The sequence below is a fragment of the Amblyomma americanum genome, chromosome 9 (genome assembly GCF_052857255.1).
Source record: "Amblyomma americanum isolate KBUSLIRL-KWMA chromosome 9, ASM5285725v1, whole genome shotgun sequence".
Lineage (NCBI taxonomy): Eukaryota > Metazoa > Arthropoda > Arachnida > Ixodida > Ixodidae > Amblyomma > Amblyomma americanum.
The window spans coordinates 138,159,218-138,178,941 of NC_135505.1; the positions used below are offsets into that span (position 1 = coordinate 138,159,218).

Here is a 19,724-nt window from a genome sequence, read left to right on the forward strand (position 1 = left end):
TGCCTTATGAAACCCAGTGCGACACACGTCGTCTGCACCGGCTCAAACCTTTTTCAAACGCCGCGCCATTGATACCGAAAGCGCTTCGGGGCTCGTATCACCATCAGCGCCCATGTTTGTTCGCATAACATGGAGGCAGGAAATAACCATGGTCCCAAACTTTATGATGGCCCCAAGCATAGAGCTGGCCCCATGGCTTGCCCAACGGTATATCAACGGTGTAACTCATTGTTCTCCACTAGGCAGCTTCTTCGGTTTTGGATTATTGTTCGTTTAGCGCAGTCGGCCTCCGCCTGGCTTTTGCCCCCGTACACCTGCTACTTAAAGCCAAGCCAAACCTATCCGTAACGCATACGTTGGGATTTTCGAATCGAGCGGGCGTCGCTGCTGGGATGTCACAGTCCTGTGGGCGCTCTACAATGAACAACTACGTCAAAGTGGAGAAAATCGGCGAAGGTACGTACGGAATTGTTTACAAGGCAAAGGACAAACGTGATGGAAAGATTGTTGCACTGAAGAAAATTCGCCTGGAGAGCGAGGATGAAGGCGTACCGTCAACAGCCATTCGAGAAATTTCTGTGCTGAAGGAATTGAAACACAAGTATATCGTTCGCCTTGAGGACGTGCTTATGGACGGGTCTGACAAAATCTACCTGGTGTTCGAATACCTCTCCATGGACCTCAAGAAGTACCTCGACGGCTTCGACAAGCACAAGCAACTTGACAAAGAACTCGTGAAGAGCTACATGAGGCAGATATTTGAGGCCATCCTGTTCTGCCACCAGCGGCGTGTGCTTCATCGTGACCTGAAGCCTCAGAACCTGCTCATTGACGGCAAGGGTACCATCAAGGTGGCCGACTTTGGCCTGGCGCGGGCCTTCGGCATCCCCGTCCGCGTGTACACCCACGAGGTGGTCACGCTTTGGTACAGGGCGCCAGAAGTGCTCCTTGGAGCGCAACGCTACTCCACGCCCGTCGACATCTGGAGCATTGGCTGCATCTTCGTCGAGATGGTCACCCGTAAGCCGCTGTTCCACGGGGACTCGGAAATTGACCAGCTTTTCCGCATCTTCCGCACGCTTGGAACGCCAACGGAGGAGTCGTGGCCAAATGTGACAAAACTGCCGGACTACAAGCCGAGCTTCCCCGGTTGGAAGGAGAACATTCTGGCAAGCCTACTGCCAGAGATGGATGGCGAGGCTCTGGACCTGCTGAAGAAAACGCTCATCTACAACCCTGGCGACAGGATCACGGCCCGGGCAGCCCTCAAGCATAAGTACTTTGAAGGGCCCCCAAGCTAACTGGCCATTTTGTGTGCAAAGTCCCATTACGAGTGTCGGGAAAGGCTGTGGAGTAAACTTTTATGCATGTTTCCAGGTTAATCGCGTGTGCTGTACAAATCTTCGATGCTGCATACTCGGTTTACACAATAAGATGTTACTACAGGGACTCAACAAGATCTCATGACATTTCATGTCGCTTTTTTTCTACTCAGCTTGGTAAAACAAACGTGGCCAGTGAGCTGAACTTGCAGGATAAAGCACGTGCTTCGTAGCAACAAAGTGCCTCTAGACAGAAAAAAAAAAAAGTGCTTTTTTTTTATGTAGTGCATGTCAAATGTTAAGCGGGTACCATTTTATAAGGCTAAAGTTCAGCATTGTGCATTTGCCTCACTCTGTAGTTGGTGTGAAAGCGACTACAAACTCGAATATGTCACTTTGTATGCATATGTTACTTGTAAAGGTTTTGAAGCATGCAGGTTGAAGGTATGGGTGCTTTGTTAAAAGAGAGAATAGCACAGATGCCGAGTACCTGCGGCAGCTCGCCATACACTTTTCAGCACCACAAGTGATGATGTTTCGATATGCAAGGTGGTTGTTCCCAACAAGTAACAGCTACTATTTTCCACTTTTTTACTTTTTTTTAAATGTTTAATAAGTAATGACACTCTGAACATGATGCACGATGCTTTGTGGCCTGATATACCTTGATGCTTGGCTAATTGAATGCAATGCAGGGAGCACATTAAAATGTACAAAAATTATTCCACGCTGGTGTTGGCGCAGACAGCTGGCCCAATAAGACTGTGCGTCCCTTAGTACTGACTGATCTCGCAATTTCTGCTGGCCCAACAATGGTAAGCATCCCGTAAAATTCAACTGCCCTCATGTTACCCAGCGCAAGCTGCTACTTCAGCATCCTGAATGGTTAAAGAAGCTTGTTGGAAATGATGTCGCCTCTCACTTAGGGAGTGAGGCCTCTGCAGTGTCTGGAAGTGGTAGCTCTCACTGATATCATGTGCCCTTCATGTTGCTGTTGTCCGTCCTTTGTGGCGCGTGAATTATTTTCAGTTGGCTCTTTTCGACTTGCCATGCAGAACATATACGGAGTTGCTAAGATTGTGCATGTGCGATGAGCAGGTAGTTAATGAATTTGAAATGACTGTTGACAAAAAATTGATTGGTACTATGTAAACTTGATTCACATTGACAGTGTAGGGTTGAGAGTTCCAGCTAGTTTTCACAGCAGACATACACCAGTACCTTTTTCTGGGCCATTATTACTGTACTCGAGCAGTTCATAAAGTGCATGTATTCATTAAAATAGTTCGGAGATTTTTTTAATTGCATATGTTGTGGAACATTGTACTTTGTGTTCGTGCAGACCATAAACTTGCCTGTTTCATGTATGTCATAAAATCACATCATTTTTCTAGTTTGCAAACAAATTCTTTTACTCTCTGCTCTGTGTATTGCGAAGTGGTATTTTCTTTTTTCTTGAGCTTTGTGCAATCAAGTAGAATGTATGCTTCAGTGCTTGCTAGAATCTGTCAAGTATGGTATCCCCATTAATTGCACCACTGGTCTGTTTTCTTGTGAAAAATGCATTGTTTTGGTCAGTTGCTTGAAGTCGCTGTTGTATTAAAATATATTTGGATGCAAAGCTGTGTATGAACCTCTGTGTGACCTTTGTCCAAGCGACTCTTTCATGTTGCCTTGTGCTCACACTTGCTACAGAGACTGTGCTCAGGTTTTTCATGGGCCAGCAATACTCTATATTGTACCAGAAGATGTTTTTTTTTGGCTAAACAGAACCAGGCAAAAACCTACCTTTGGTGTATTTCAGTCAGAATTTTTCTTTTTTATGCTCATAATCTGTTAGCTATTATGTACAGAGCACACTGCCAATCCCTTTGTTGTGTCTGTCTGCTATTTGCGTCTGTTTAAGCCCTTGTTTGGTAGACCATGTATATTGTGCTCTTGTTCTTGTGAATAAAATTTTACTTTATTTAACGGCAGCCACAAGAATGCGGAGCTTAATACTGCGCCAGATACCTGGATTTTTTCTTAGAGAGTTTTTGAACCATGTTGGTTCTTTTTGAGTTTGTGTGATGGATGGAATAAGTGCAGAAATGCTTGAAACATTTTCAAAACCCCAGTCATAACATCCATTACAACCGTTACCTGCTCTGCTTCACAGAAAGCTTGAGCAAGTTAATCTCTCGCAGCTGTTGCTATGAAATTGAGGACTTGTAAGGATGTTTCCAATCAAAGCATAAAAAAATGTATTTGTTGCCAAATTTATATTGTTTTAGAGAGGATTTCGATGTCTGCTTAGACTTTTAGTGACTTTTGATTAAGGTGTAAACATTCTATTTTTTATCAGACACTTGAAGCAATTAGGAGTACGGTTAAAAAATTAGTGGCATGTTAAAATCAAGTTTCCTGAAAGGGAAAAAGGAAAAGAGAGTAACAAACCGACAGATTATGTCTTTTGGATACACACATTTGGGGCTCCGCCAAGGTGGCTCAGTGGTACAGGCGCTTGACTGCTGGGTCTGAGAACGTGGGTTCAATCCTGGCCATGGCAGCCATGTTTTGACGGAAGTGAAATGCAAGGTAATTGTGTACTATGCAATGTCAGTGCACAATAAAGAACCCCGGGCAGTTGAAACTAATCCAGAGGCATCCACAACGGTGTCCCTTGTAGCCCATGTCATTCTGGGACATTAAACCCCGTATACCTCACAACATACTTGGCATCGAGAAGCAAGCAACGAAAAGCTAAGACATGATGCTAAGAAAGAATCAGTACAGAGCATTGAAACCGAACCTTATTGCTTTTGCAATGCATGTCCCACGTTAATTGTTTGTGCTGTCTTGTGTCCATTTATATTCTGACTTCTTGACCACTAGTGAGGCGCCGCAGTGACTCGGTGGTTATGGCGCTCGGCTGCTGACCCGAAAGATGCGGGTTCGATCCCAGCTGCGGTGGTCGAATTTCGATGGAGGCAAAATTCTAGAGGCCCATGTACTATACAATGTCAGTGCACATTAAAGAACCCCAGGTGGTCGAAATTTCGAGAGCCCTTCATGGGGTTTAACGTCCAAAAACGACTCGGGCCATGAGGGACGCCATAGTGAAGGGCTCTAGAAGTTTTGACCACCTGGGGTTCTTTAACGTGCAGTGACATCACACAGTACACGGACCTCCAGCAGTTTGTCTCCATCGAAATGTGACTTCCGCCGCCAGGACTGAACCCACATCTTTCGGGTCAGCAGCCGAGCATCATAACTACTGAGCCACCGCGGCGGCTTTATCAGTGTTTGTATTGGCACTAATAGTAATAAGGATAAGCATTTGTGCAGATTTTTGGAGGGGTAGCTGGCATCTTTTAGGTGAAATAGTATACGCTGTTTGTTTAAAGCTTGCCTGACTTCAGCTGTGCTTTTGGCATTTCAGAGAACCTTGTCAGTATTGTTCCTGAAATGAATTCAGCAACACTTGACTGAGTCCGTGGCTGTTTGTGTTGGTCACCTGCTGCGCCAGTTTTGTGCTATGAACAGTGGCTGTGAGTTTAAACGCTACTAAATTCCATATTCAAAAGCTGGTGCACTGGGAAAAAATTTGCCCCTCTCCAGGCACTAGATGATTTTGTATGCAAAAGTTTAAATGGCTAGGTCTAGAGTATGCTTTTTCAAGGTGTGCTCATTCAGCAGCTGGAGTTTGTTACAACTTCCTTTCTCAGTTGTAGGATGTATGCGACAATTTGTTGCTTCACTCTTGGGAACGTACTACATTTTTTTATGCTGCATGCATGTTTGGATATTCATATTCACTGCCCATGCTCCTAATGCTTGTAGTGTGGCATATACTCAAGCACATATATTTGTTGTGTGACACTGCTTTTTTTACCGTGTTTTTTTGGCTAATGTTTTATACTGCATCAGTGGTTTTATTAGTTGGTACATTCACTTAGCTGCCTTGCACTTGTTACTAGCTGTTGGTGGCTCTGATGTAGTTTCTTGTATGCAATCACTTTTAGCCTGCAAGAAATGAGAAATGAACATCAGCAAACATTTGTGAAATTCAAAAAACAAAATAGGGCTTTAAATTCTACTTTGGTTACTGCACTCATTTATTTTGAGTTTACTACAGCACATATCCCACAAGGAGCTGTTTATTCGACTCCTAAGGGCTGAAGACCTGTTCAGTGTTTTAAATCATTTTCTGTTGGCTACATTCTTTTTCACAAGTAAAGTTGGAAATGAAATGCACTTTTTTTTTTTCCAGTGATGACCAACATTGCACTGTTTCTTTTTTATCACTATGAAAGGTTTTTTGTATTGCTGCAATGGTTTTTGCTCTCGGCAGATTTCTGTAAATGGAATCCCGGGAAATAATGCGCATAAATTTGTGATAGTTATGTCTGTGGTTCGCTCTTGGTTAAGTTAGTGGTAAAATCTCAGTGCAAAGCTCTGGAGGGCAATTACGGTAGTAAAATTTGTGAACCACAAAAGTAAGCTGTTCTGTGGCGATTAGCAGGTTGCTAAAGGAGTAAAATTATTCGTTATTCATGGCTGCTTGATTGTAATTGGATAATTGGGAGTGAGTGGGAATATTTTTCACTGCTTCTAATTGAGTCATTGAGGTAAAATGCTGGGATGCAGTACTTGCAGTGTGCATTCACGTTATGGCATATTCACGTGAATACAATCTGTGTACAATGCGCACTCAAATTTAGATCAGAAACTACATCTGAAGTCGGACTTTGGGGGTGGATGAGGAAATTAAGTTAGCTCTAAAAAACTTGAATGAAAATTTGTTCAGTCTGCTTTTTGCAACATTCATCTAAAGCGTGCTTTCACATGAGAAACTACTGGTAAAATCACTATTCGTGAAAGCACTTAGGTCACCTGCAGTTGTGTTAGTACTTCAAATATGTGGTGGGAATACTTTACACAAGGGGGAGAAAGAAGAACAAAGCAGTGTAATAGAAAAAAATTCACGGGGACACCTAATTACATTATGTTTTACATTATGTATCATTAGAAGCTGTTGATGCCTTTAGCGGAAGTGATATCACTTCCAGTCTGATGAGATTATTTTCGGTCTATAGTCAGATACAACTTAAAAATGCAGAGAATTTTCCCTGTCAAACGATCCCCTTCCAGCCGATTCTCATGACCCTGCTATAGTGTGACAAAACAGGGAGTGGTAGATGAAAAGGGATGATCTCTATAATTAGGGATAGACCCCTCTCTCCATTGTGATGATGCTCCCTGCATTGTCACGCTAGCGGGGTCATAAAAACCGGCCAACTCCATTGGCTGGAAGCAGTGTCATTGACGAGGAAAAGCCGCTCTATTCTTGAGTTGTATCCGACTGTAGTGATGTCATCTCCCTCCAGCCAATCAGTGAATTTTATGACTGCATCACTCCACAGATAGAGTGCACAGTTTTCTTCAGTAGTCATACAGTAGGCCCACAGAATTTCAGTGACCTTTCCTTACTCACTGCATCTGCTTGTTTAGGGCACTTGATGCATATCCCGAGCATGGTCGCCACGGCACATGGTGGGATATGGTTGGCATTTTTGTTTTTGTCCTCTGTACCATTATTGTACGGGCTGCCATGCACACTTCACCCCTCGTCGACCCCGCCCGCACCGAAACCACTTTGCTGCTCATGAGAGAATGCACATTGGCGGGCAGCCCTTTGTGTGCAAGGTGTGCAAGAAGGGCTTCAAGAAGGTGAGTGACCTAAGCCCCTACAAGCTGATCCACATGGGGGACAGGTTGTACGAGTGCACCGACTGTGGCCAGCGCTTCTCCGATCCATCAGACATGACGCATCACTGCCGGCTGGTGCACTCGGGCAACGGTGCAGCCTTGCACATGTGTACCCATGCTCTGGACATGAATGCGCTGATGAAGACAACGTGCAGGACACCATCAATGGGTGATGGAAGTGCAAGGAGCAGGCACATCTCAATGGTGGATAAGTGGTGACGGAGAATAAAAAACAGGGAGCTGGCTGCAGTCGTCTTCAGCAGCTAAAGGACTTCATATTAATGCAAGAAAACTGTGGGTCCCGAGGCACACACCAAACCTCAGCAGCAATGAGGGATATGGCAAGAGGACACATCTTCCTTCAGTGAAGAGGTTATTTGGAAGTTTTTCACAGAAGCAAAACTACATCTGCGGAAAAGGTAGCAAGCAAGGAGCACCAAAAGCAAATAAAAGTGGTTACGTTTACTGGAGCAACCTGTGTTGAGTTAATGTGGCTTCGATATTAAAAAGTCTGGCACCAATTTGCTTTTCCAGAAAACTCTGTGACGCTGTCTGATGTCTGAATTTTAAACATGGTTAGCTACACTTTTCAATTACTGCGTCGCTATACCTGCCAGCCAGATATGTTGTATCATGAGGCCTCGTTGGCCTCGTGTTATCCCAGCTTAGACCACAGCTGGAGGTATATAAGAATCATAGCCGTACCAGCAAAAGTGGGTTATTTAGAAACATGCTTAGAGCCGAACGTGTGAAATAGCCTAATGTTGTGAAATATGCGGGCACAGACTAGTGTTGTCCGGCAGCGTCGGAGCGCTTACTTCCGGTGTTGGCCGCGTGTTTGCGGGCTGCGGCCTCGCGCTTACGTGCAGCGCATACAGATATACAGCTGTAAAGGGAAATGTGTGCTGTGCCATGGATAGACTTCCTAAATGGCTAAATGAAAATTTTGAGGACGCTTAACCTTCGTCTTTAAGAGCAGGTTGCGACAGCGTGTTGCGGCGTTAATTCCATTCGTCCGTCCGGCGTGACCCCTTTCCCGGACAATTTAAGGAAAGGAAACATAGCTTGGTGGACACACCGAACCGCGCCGTAAGGCAAGAAAAATGAAAATAAAATTGGCTTTAAGGAAAAGAAATTTATTATTTATTTTTTTTATGGTAGTTTAACGTTCCAAAGCAGCTCAGGCTATGAGGGACGGCGTAGTCAAGGGCTCCGGAAATTTCGACCGCCTGGGGTTTTTTAGCGTGCACTGACGTCGCACAGTACACGGTCCTCTAGAATTTCGCCTCCATCGAAATTCGACCGCCGCGGCCGAGATCGAACCCGCGTTTTTCGGGTTGGCAGCCGAGCGCCACAACCACCGAGCCACCGCGGCGGCGTAGAGGAAAGGAAGCGATGCCTGTCTCGCATATCTCGGTGGACACCCAGACCGCGCCGTAAGTGAAGAAAAAGCACCCTTCTAACAACACCGTATTCACTAGACGCGCCTTCGTTTATTCCAAACCATCGAACTGGCGTGGCGTGGCTAGCGTGCTCGCCTCGCACTCCGGAGGCCCTGGTTTGATTTCCGAACTCGACCATTTTTCTACTCGGTTTTATTTATTAATGCTTCTGGGATTTCTCGCTCACGGCCAACGCCGCCAACGCCGACGACCGACTTTTCTGCGACACGAGCCCAAGTGTACGAACCGATCAGGGTCAATAACAAACTGATGAATGTTTCGCGTCATTTTGGCAAGCGCATTTGCCACTAATGAGAGCATAAATAAACCAAGCACACCGAGAAATGTTTAATTACATCATGTTTTCATTTTATCACGAACACACATAGCGAGGCCACGAATCGTCAGCAGGCGTTCAATTTTCACCGGCGAAGCTGTCATAGATCAGTGACTGTCTTTGTTGTGTTCATAGCCGCTATCGTAGCAGCGCTTGAGGATCACAGTTCGTTCTCGGTTGCGGCATAGAACGCTAATGGCGATAATGAGCGAAAGGCTGGCGCACAACAAGCACCACGCCGGTTTGTTTACTCCCGCTGTTTGCGAACTACAATGCACATGTAAAAATATGCGGAGCTGTCATTTTAACTACTGAATAAATAATTATTCGTAAACTAATTAGCGCTGCCTAAAACTTGTAATTAAAATTTTAAAATTCGTTTATTAGTCTCCGGTTTTTATACTTTTGCTTTCTTTAATATTGAGAGAGTGCGAGACTGCTGCTTGAGACAGCGTTTCGTTGTAGTTTCGTTTTGTTCGCGATGCCGCGAATGTCTGTGGACATTGAAAGTGGGGCAGCGACCCATCTTCATTGAGTTTGATGACCTTACTGCAGCTCTGTTTGTGACATTTCGGGGTGCATCATCAACCGTGTTCTTGCAACCTCAGCACACCATTGAGACCATGGCTACTCTTGCAGGTTGCTTACTACAGTTCGTGTCGCGCCAAGTTTTCGTTGTTTCTTTGTGTGGCATTTATTTGTGCTAACATGCGGCGACAAGCGGCCAGGTTATTTGAAGCGTAACGGTAGCCGCCTGGGAACAAATTTTCGGGAGATGTAATCGCCACGGTGACCGCGTTTCTATGAAGGCGTCTTTTTAAAACTTTTTCTCAGTTGAACATGTGCAGTAGTTTTCCCGTTTCGTAGGCATCCTGTTGTGCATGTGTAGATGCAGAACGCATATGCTAAGAATGTTTGGAGCCTATGCTTGCAATATTGGAGACGCGTATACGTAATCTTCTTAGCTAGTCATTGTAACTGCACTAGTTGCGGTTGGGCGTTTTGGTTTTAGCTTTTGTGCATGTGATCCACAGGTTCAACCACACAGTTTAAGAAGCATAATTTGCAAGCGGACAATTAGGCTCCAACTTTTCCCTCAACAGAGTGCACCTTGAATACAGCCAAAAATAGGTCCTGTCACGAGTTATATCTGTAGCCCAAGTGCATCACTCTCCTCATGCTTCTTGGAAATGTGCTAATTTGTGTCACGCTGAGCTCTTGCTGGTTATCGTAATAAACAAATGTGGTTGCACTGGTCAAAACCCAGAGAATAAAAATAAGTCCTGCATTCACACGCGCCTTTTACAGCTTTTGCAGAGTATTATTTCTGAGGGAGTAGGAGCACTTGTAAGAATAGGGAGTGGGCTGACAAGTATGTGGCATGACAAATGATAAAGCACAAACATTTGCTTTGAGAAGCTATTCTATGTTGCCCTGTAATGTATTTGTATTGCATCACTGGCTTTATTAAACAGCTACATGGCTGCTTGCACTTGCCGCTAAATAATGGGAATCCCCATGTCTTTTCTCTTCTGCAACTAATTTCAGTCTGGAAGACGTGAAAAATAAGACATTACAGTTGGTTACAGTTTGAACTCAGTATATGAACCGCAGAATACAATGCTATGCTCCTACGCGTTGCCTTGACCACTGAGCTCGTTCCTTCCGATTTCACTGTGGCATATATCCCATTAGGAAATGTTCTCTAATCTCTCAGGAAAGGTGGTATTCTGGATGTTTTAGTTAATTTTGTCTGCCGCATTGTCCCAGTTTTTCGCTTGGACACCTGTGAATGCTGTGCTAGAAATATGTATTTTGTGTAAGACGGGGGTTTACTGAAAGAAACTGGGAGGACGGGGGGCAGCGGTGAAAACAGTCCGAGGTCAGCCAGGTCGAGCCCAGACATTTGTGGCGATAGCAATACGGCTGTTGTTGTTTGCCTCACAAAGTAGCACATACCCAAAAGGGGGATTGGCCATAACCAGGCGGTGACTATTTGCATTGCAGATTGCGTGCGGCAAGCATGGGATGACCTAAAAAATTGGGCAACTCAGTTTCTGTGACAGAGGTGGTTGCAGGTAGTTAGGGCGTCTAACAAGCTTAAATTTAGTCAAAGGAGTGAGTACAAGGAGAAAGGAGGGAGAATCGGCTGTTACGCAAAGCCATCATCTTCTTTGTCATGAGTCATCTGCTTTGTATTTGTCATCTTCTTCTTTACATATGATTTAGAATATGTTGTATATTTTGTTTTAGCCTCTTTCTTTGATAAGTTGAGCTTGGAATTCTTGTTCCCATCCTGCTGATCTGTGGATGTTGAGTGCAACTCCAAGTTCATTCTATTTTCTTCCACAAACCATATGATTGCAGCCTAGAATAGCAATTTCATCAAGATTACGAGGAACATTCTAGGTTTTGGTTTATCAGTAATGGCAGAAAATCACGTTGATTTAGATGGAGTACCTGATACAGGCATGATTGCAGTTTTCCTTGAACAGAAAATTACTCGTTCGTAATACCACTCCAAAAGCATGTTTCACTGATGTATGGTTTCTAGTTAAAACAAATTTTTTCTTCTTTTTTTTTTTTAGAATGACACTCAGGGAGTTTCCTGTAGATGTAGAATGTTAATGAAAAGTGTAGTCGCATACTCGTGCTCTCATGTACTTATTTAGTAGAACAGGTAAATTATTTCTGAGTGTCTGCGAATCCTAAATGATGCTTTGAAACCTTTAAAAGTAATCAAGCTGATGAGAAAGATTTTACATCGTAATGCATCAATGATCGTTACAGGGAAAAATGACTTATCTGTAGTTATTGGAATTTTCCCTTCAGATAACATGATTTCAATTGGTTTATTTATAATCTGAATGGTGCAGCATTAGAGCAAAGGTCTGCAAAGTGGTTCAGCTTGTAAATATTGTGAGACAGACAGGATTGAGCTATTTCACTGTAAGCAGCGAGTTTCACAGACAGTTTTATGTGGCTGTCATGAAGGAAGTGGTAATATTTTGCCCTTATTCTAGCTCGGCTGTTCAGGCAGGTCTGCAGGGATGCAATATTGATAGTGCACATTAATGAGGTGGGATACAGGTCTCAGTAATGAGTTTGTGAGCTCAGCGAAGGTATGCTTGCGAGACACAATGGGAGAAGAGTGCAATGTTTGAATTAAGCCCGAAATGACCAAAATAAGGATTTAATATCTCTTACATTCAGCAGAGTTCTGCTTTGAGGAAATTAGAGAGAGGTGGCAGTCACCAGTTCGATTATGTAGCTGGAATGCAGTTATTCTTATAAGTACAGATACGCGGTGTGGATACTTCATACAGGCAAAAGCAGTATGTTGAAAGAACAAGATAGTAACGGAAACTTGCACACCGTCTGTCGTGTGCTTGTGGTGACTAACAATTAATAGTAGGTGCTCTGCGGGAAGCTCTGCTAGTTAATAATAGCTCTTTCACTCATTTTTCTTACGTTTCTCCTCATAGGTGGACAACAGGGTGCTTACCGCCCACTTCTCGTGTGAGACGTGCAGTGAAATGTTCTCCACCCAAGCCCTCTTGGAGACACACCAGCAACGTGAGCATCTCAAGAGACCAAGGGGAAAGTACTACTGTACCTACGGCCCATACACAAGCAATGAGCAGTAAGCCAGGTTTTCATTGCTTGCCTTGTTTCTGTGTTGCTTATACGTGAGTGTACGCACAGCAACGTGGGCTTTCTTTTTTAGGATTTCGAATCTGTATTGGGGGTGGAGGTCCGGGATGATCGGGGGTGTTATCAGGTTTGGGTGTCTTTAGAGGCAACTGTGTTGTAACAAGATGAAACAGTGGCATGGAAAGCTGCCAGTTTTCTTCTCTCTCTGGGGGATCGAAAAAGTGGCACCAATAGTTGTGCGACACTTTGTGTACTAAATTGAGCCTTTGAGGGATGTGTTGGTGCAACACTGCATGGGTAGAAAACGCCCATTTGTCAGTAGCCGCTGCATGCCCACATAATTTCAGTTGCCCTCAGTCCACAGTACCTGCTGCGACCTCTTGTTCCGGCGCTCGCTATGTGTTCAGTTCCTTACTTCACTGCTGGTATGAAGTAGCTGGCAGTTATTGCTGGGGCTAGAGGTAGGGCAGATAAATCCAGCCCATTTTTCCAGGGTATGGTAGATGGATCCAATGAGTGTTTTTCAAGCTGTGACTAAAAACGCGTCTGTCGTTTCACAAAATATTTTACGCTTAAGTTAGAGTTATCCTGAAAGTAGCCATAAGGGTGGAAGCTGGTCTTAGAAAAAAAAACTTTTATTAATGAAGTCACAATTATGAAATCTTCAGGGAACATGTATTTCTGCGTGCTGATTCCAAATGTGGAATTTAATTTAATGTACAACAAGTCCTTGTGGACTTGATGCAATATGTTATGTAACTTTTGTGGAGAGCTTTAACGAAATTTTGCTGCAGGGAACTTGCTAGAATATATGCCTTCCGCTTGTCTTGACAACAAGCTATGCAATAAGGGTAAAATTATTATCCTGCCTATCACAGAAGTTTAGTTACAAGGTTTTGAACTTCGTACTTCACAAATGGGAAGAAAAATTTGTCTTCCTGTTTCTGACGTGACAACTTCAAAATTCTATAACTCAACTTCTATGACAGGCAGGATGATAATTTTAGCTTTATTGCATAGCTTAATGTCAAGAGAAACCAATTGAATGCATTCTAGCAAGTTCCCTGCAGCAGGATTTCTTGAAAGCTTTCCACAAAAAGTTACATAACATATTGCATAAGTGCTCAAGAAATTGTTGCACATGAAATTAAATTCCATATTTGGAATCAGCATGCAAAAATACATGTTCCCTGAAGATTTCATAATTGTGACTTCGTTAATAAAAATTTTTTTCTAAGACCCTCTTGCCCCCTTAAGGGACCATAAAATGGTACCCCCAGAGGTTAGGAATACACGGCAAGCAGTCGGTATTCTATGACACGTCACTGCACCGCAAAAATCAGTTAGACTGAAGGTATTGGTTACTGAAATTAATGTTCCTCCTTGCCCCCTTCAACTCATACATGCCAAAGTGCCAGGAAAAAAAAAAAGAAAATAGTTCGGGGCTGCACCCCTCCGCACCCCATCTATCTCCATCCCGGTAGCCCTGAGCACACCCATTGAGTAGGCTCAAACATATTGCCTACTGGCATCATAGGGGTAGGGGTGGCTAGGAACACTCAGTGAGGTGTTACCCTAATCAGTTGCTAACTAGTGCAAGCAGGAGTTAAAAATTATTTGTAAATTATAGGTTCCACACAGAGCTTTAAAATTTGGCTGGAGTACCCACAAAGACCACCTCTACAGATCTGTTGCACTAGAATATAACCATAGGTTCCACACAGAGCTTTAAAATTTGACTGGAGTACCCACAAAGACCACCTCTACAGATCTGTTGCACTAGAATATAACCATCATAATCCAGCAGGCAGGAGCGTGTCGGTAGGCCGCCTGGCTACAGGGAGACTGGAATCTGCGGGCGGGTGCTCGTCAGTAGGCCGCCAGGCTACCGGGAGGGTGGAGTCAGCGGGCAGGGTAGCGTGGTGCTACGCGGGCAGCCAGACCCCGCAACTCGATGCCCAGCCGGTACAGGCTGGCTGGCCTTGGGGAAACGCCGCACTCCAAAAGCTGCCCCCCACTCAGCCACCCATTGCCACGACTGTCTCGAAGCTGAGCTCCAACGTTCGGTCATGCACGCGCACCGGCACACCCCGCACGCGGCCACACTTTTTCTTTGTTCGCCCAAAAACCCATATTGGCACAATCCACATCATCACACTGCCCTCTTTGCGCACTAATAGGATAATGATGAGTTGGCTGGTACCTCCATAACAAGTACACACTGGTTTAATGTCCGAGCCAAAGTAGAGATACAATTATACCGATGCGCCACCTGTTAACAGTGCTGTGGAACGAAATACAGAGGTTGGGCAGCAGCCACGGCAGTATGAGTGTTCTAACAGGCCCTCTGATTACTATGGAGCACCTTCTGTCAACTACGCTATGAGGCTACACCTTATGAAGCACTGTTACATACTTTTATGAGCAGATTGGTTTTATGTAGTTTAATGTCCCAAAATGACTCGGGCTATAAGGGACGCCGTAGCGTAGGGCTCAGGATAATTTTGACTGCCTGGGTTCCTTTAACGTGCACTGACATCGCACAATACACTGGTCTCTGGCATTTCACCTCTATCGATTTGCAGCTGCCACGGCCGGGATTGAATCCGTGTCTTTTGGGTCAGTAGCGGAGCACCGTAACCTCTTGAGCCACCGCAGAGTCACTCCCCTCCATTTTGCTGTGTGGTCTGCACGTTTACAGCGACATCTACTGCACATTTTATGAATGTCAAATGGACATAAGTCAGATTTAGCATGCATCTGACAACATCAAGGCATTCGTAGACATCTTTTTTCAACTTCATTTGTTGTTGTTGTCCTGTACATCAACATTGGTGCAAGCACACGCTTAAGTGTGACCACTGCCCTTCCTCTTTTGTCCATGCACCCAGGGCCCATGTCACCACACACAAGAGGACACACACTGGTGAGCGGCCCTTTGTGTGCAAGGTCTGCAAGAAGCACTTCAAGTCACTGAGTGACCTTGCCCGCCACCGTTTCATCCACACGGGGGACAGGCCATTTGTGTGCGGCAACTGCCTCCAGGACTTCAAATACGCGTCAAACTTGGTGCGCCACCAAAAACTCGGGTAAAGGTAAAGCTTTGCACGTGTGTGCCCACTGCGGAAGGGGACCCACCAACTGAGCAACCTCAACAAGCACCTAGTGACACACACGGGAGTGCGGCCGCATGCCTGCTCTCGATGCAGCGTGCGGTTCAAAGAAGAGCGCTACCTCAAGCGCCACATGACCATAATGCACGGTTCTGCCAGAGAAGACAACTTGCAGAATACCAAGTTAGTGACTGAGGCGCAAAGGATAGGCAACACATACCTCGGAAGTGAGGAGTGCATCAGTTTCAGGTTGAGAAGAGACAACACGAAAAGATGAGGACGAGCACAAAGGCGGACAAGACTGGCACTGGCCGAGTGTAGAAGAAATTAGGCAAACTAGATGTTTGGCTTGTCTGCCTTTTGCATTCATCCTCGTATGTTTACGCTGCCCTCCTCATTATGCAAACAGCCCAACAAGGCCAGACCAAAACTCTAGTCCATCAACTGTAGGGACGATGCACGTGAAATAAAAGTAAGGAACTGGAGGCTGTGGTTGTCTTCAGTAACTAAAGGACTTTATCAGCAACATCACGGCGGAAACTTGGGGCTCAAGTCTCAGGATGAAGCTCGGCAACACTGGGCATTGCCTCTTCAATGGATAGGTTATTCAGCAATTTTTCGCTCAAGCAGAATGATCTTTGTGAAGAATGTTTGCAAGCAGGAAGCACCAAAAAGACCAAATAAAACTGCTTGCGTTTATTGAAGCAACCTATGTTAATTCTTTGTAGGGTAGCATGACGCACGTGTCCCACTTGCTTCAAGTGCTGGCAGAAGGAAAATGATGAACCTACGAACCATACATTTTTGCGTGCTGAATACTACTGAGCTATGAACCAAACCATTTAATGTGTTTATATCTTTTGCTAATAGGCCTCCTTGATGTTTTATGCGTTCTTACAAGCACGGGTGTACAGTTTGACAAAACACAGCCTGGTGACAAAAACATAAATTGGAAAAATATTTGAGGTGTTCAGCCTTTTCCATCGGTCAACGGCCTCGTAATACTCCTTGAAGCAATTTTAAATTCTATGGTAAGTCATCTTACATGTCGTAAATACTGAGCTACGGGTACATACCTCATTTGAGATTTTTTTACGAAGGAAGTGGTTCAGCTAACTGTGAATTCTTTTTTTCTACAAAACCAGGGATTGAAATGGCTTGAAAACGATGTCATTCAATTCCTAGAGACTTTCAGAGTGCAATTTTACTATTTGTATGCTTGCGAGACATGCGCCTTATAAAGGGTTCAGTCAGCTCTGCTTTTTACTCGCATGTGTGAACTGACCTTTTCTCCTGAAAAAATCTCTTGAAATTTAGGAGGGAGGGGGGGGGGGGGGGGGGGGGTGCATTCATTATGTGGAGCAGAGTACTATTCAGAAAAAATTTAAATAGGTAAAAACAAGGCAGAAAGTAAGATGCTTGAATGAATACTTGATCCAGTACAACTCACCTTCAGAATAAAACAAAATGCAATCTGCAGCACGATTTCCATGCTCAGGAGTGTATGAACAACTTGTGGGGTTGTGACAGGAGGATAAATACGTTTTCCCTGCTTTTTTCATGGCCGGTAGACCACTGGCTCCACCCAGTCCCGGTAGTCACTTGTGCTACTGAGTGCACGTGGCCATGGCGATCTGCGCTCTGAGAGCAAAGGAACAACACATGCTGACACTAGAAAGGCATTTATTCCTTGCATAGCGGCCCATTATGCCGAGTAAAGAGAGCACAACTAGAGATCAGTCTAGCACAACCCGCAGCAAAGACCAAACATAACGCTCCTTGTTATGCTGATCAAAGAAAGCTCTGCAGCCTGCGGTGGTTTCTCATATTGGTTCCTAGACTCTTTGCACGATGTTTTTATTGGCCATTCTTCCCATATGGTGAGATATCGTCGTCTTGACATTCGACAGGTGGCGCTTTATAGTATAGAGCGCTTCATGGCTGCCACAAGCTCAGATGGTCACGGTGCTTCGGTATGGGTTTGCTCAACATGAGCTGTGCCGGCTGTCGAGCAAAACATAAGGAAATATATCAGGTGCTGGACAAGGAATAACTGTCGCTGTGTACTGGGGCCAAATCGCACCTGCTGGACATAGAGCAGCCTGCAATCCACCTGGGCTGGCGCAAATTGAGCCAGCCACAACCGCAAAGGAGGAGGGGTGGGTCTGCTATGTCTTTGGGACCTGCATTAGCAGTGTGCTGAATCAGACTGTACCGAACATATGTGGGCAATGGGCGACCTGCTCGGTATGCTCATAGCTGTGTACTTTGTATACCTCTCTTTAGGGAGGCCTTGGCTACAAGAAAGCAGCATAGTTATAGCATTTACTCAAAGGGAAGCGAAAAATTTTGCTCGAGACATGGGGCTGCTTATCATTGGTGATTTCAATGCCAGTCTCTCGGAGCTAGACAGCTGCATGGATTAGAACGATGATCTACAGCGTTCGGAACGTCTCAGTCTCATGACCGCCAACCCAAGAATGAAATGCGAGGAACCATTTACTTTGTGCGCCAGAGGCAGTAAGACCACCACAGGCTATGCCCTGATGTCACTGCGCCTTGATGCTCTCTTCAAATGCCTTAACGTCGATGAAGACTGTGCTTTTACCCTAGGAAGCAGCCACTACCACCTGCGTCTGGATTTCAGTCGCTTCCAGCACACAGCCATGAGACGAAGACCCAGCTCAGCAAACACCCGGTATCTACCATTCCATGAGCTGTAGCATGAGAGGTTGAGGCTAACACAACACACCAGGGAGCCAAAACAGAGCCAAAACATCTGTCTGAAGGCTGTTTTGTGGGCAGGCGAGCAGCCTGAGTTGAAAAACATAGCAGAATTTAATTCAGAACGGTTCGGCCTTTTTCGAAGAAGGCCGGTCCTCCAGCTGAAACATTGTGAATTATATATATATACACACACATACACACACGCGCGCGCGCACACACACACACACACACGCATAGCAACCCACCATAGCAGCTCATTTAATCATGAGAGGCAGCTTGGGAAGAGCAACCCCAACCAAAGCAACTCAAGTCACACCAGTGGCAGCACCTGCCATAGAAGGGCAGTGGCACATCGCTTGATCGCTACACCACTGCACCAGGAGTAGTAGAAAGACTCCCACGGATCCATGAATTAAGAGAATGACCAATTCTGCATATATGGACGTTAACACATTATCGCTATCTGAACAACTGCCATCCGTTACCACTGGATCTGAACACCAGAACCGAATGGGAAATCGAACTACTAGCATACTTAGTTCGCATTTGGCCTAACAACGCAAATCGACCGCATATTTTTGTTTCCATACATATGGCACCAATGACAATGTTTGCGAGGTGCTGGTAAGATTGTGCGAAAGCTGGAACAAGGGGCATGTGAGGTTAACGCAAGTGCAGGTGTATAGGGCTAAAGAGTACACCCCGCTGCCTGGAAGTTTTGTGAGTCGTTGAGCTGTGTACCATATGCATGTTATTGATGGAAGACACTGAAACATTGCCAGCACCCTATTGAAAGCAAACGTGTGCTACAGCCTTGCCATCATAGCTGCGCTGCTCACAGAAAAGCTCAAGATACAGGCAGACCTATGGCTGTTATTCCTTTGAAAACTTATAACTTGCAGCAGTTTTACTGCTTTTGCATTCCGAAATATATTTGCTGCCAAAATATGCATTGTTCTAGAGAGAAATAGGATGTACCCTTCCCCCCCCCCCCCCCCCCCCCCCCCCCTCATTCTTTGTCCCGTGCAAACACCATTCTCATTCGTCAGGCACAGACAAACTCCCTTATCTGTGAGCCATATTCCCATTGTATCCTTTGTAAACCTGGGCACCCCGCCTGTCTCTGTGTGGTGAGCATCCCTCAAACATTCATGCATATTGGCTATGCCCCCTATGCAACAAACCTTCAGTTGTTAGTCAACACTTTTCGTGTCTCCTATTCTTGGTCTTGTCTTTTGCCTCTGTTTTTGTTGAAATCCTCTGACTCCCTCGACATACTTCCCGCACATCTTGTGCCTCCTTCCTACCACCTCACTTGGTCCCAATGGACCACTCCGCCAAGCTCTGTGGAGCTTGTCCCCTGGCCTCTTCTCATCAC

At 45.1% G+C, this 19,724-nt stretch overlaps 1 protein-coding gene, 1 long non-coding RNA gene and 1 pseudogene across 4 annotated transcripts in view; 2 read left to right on the top strand and 1 right to left on the bottom strand.

Annotated features, from left to right (window-relative positions):
- Positions 1-317: 317 nt before the first annotated feature.
- On the top strand, positions 318-3,298 carry LOC144104565 (cyclin-dependent kinase 1 pseudogene; annotated as a pseudogene). Its single transcript, XR_013308573.1, has one exon. The product of XR_013308573.1 is annotated as a cyclin-dependent kinase 1 pseudogene (transcript).
- A 1,612-nt stretch (positions 3,299-4,910) lies between these two features.
- Positions 4,911-19,724, bottom strand: part of LOC144104567 (uncharacterized) — a 37,149-nt gene continuing 22,335 nt past the window's right edge. The window contains exons 2-3 of the long non-coding RNA XR_013308575.1: positions 17,070-17,260; positions 4,911-5,327 (exon numbers count right to left, since the gene is read on the bottom strand). This is a non-coding gene — a long non-coding RNA (uncharacterized LOC144104567). The remainder of the gene's footprint in view (positions 5,328-17,069; positions 17,261-19,724) is intronic.
- Positions 9,289-19,724, top strand: part of LOC144104566 (uncharacterized) — a 28,649-nt gene continuing 18,213 nt past the window's right edge. Inside the window, exons 1-3 of one of the 2 annotated variants that reach the window (XM_077637656.1) lie at positions 9,289-9,504; positions 12,338-12,495; positions 15,398-15,595. In XM_077637656.1, the coding sequence (XP_077493782.1) occupies positions 12,389-12,495; positions 15,398-15,595 (305 nt within the window). In that variant the 5' untranslated portion in view covers positions 9,289-9,504; positions 12,338-12,388. The remainder of the gene's footprint in view (positions 9,505-12,337; positions 12,496-15,397; positions 15,596-19,724) is intronic. The other variant, XM_077637655.1, reaches the window with a different exon arrangement.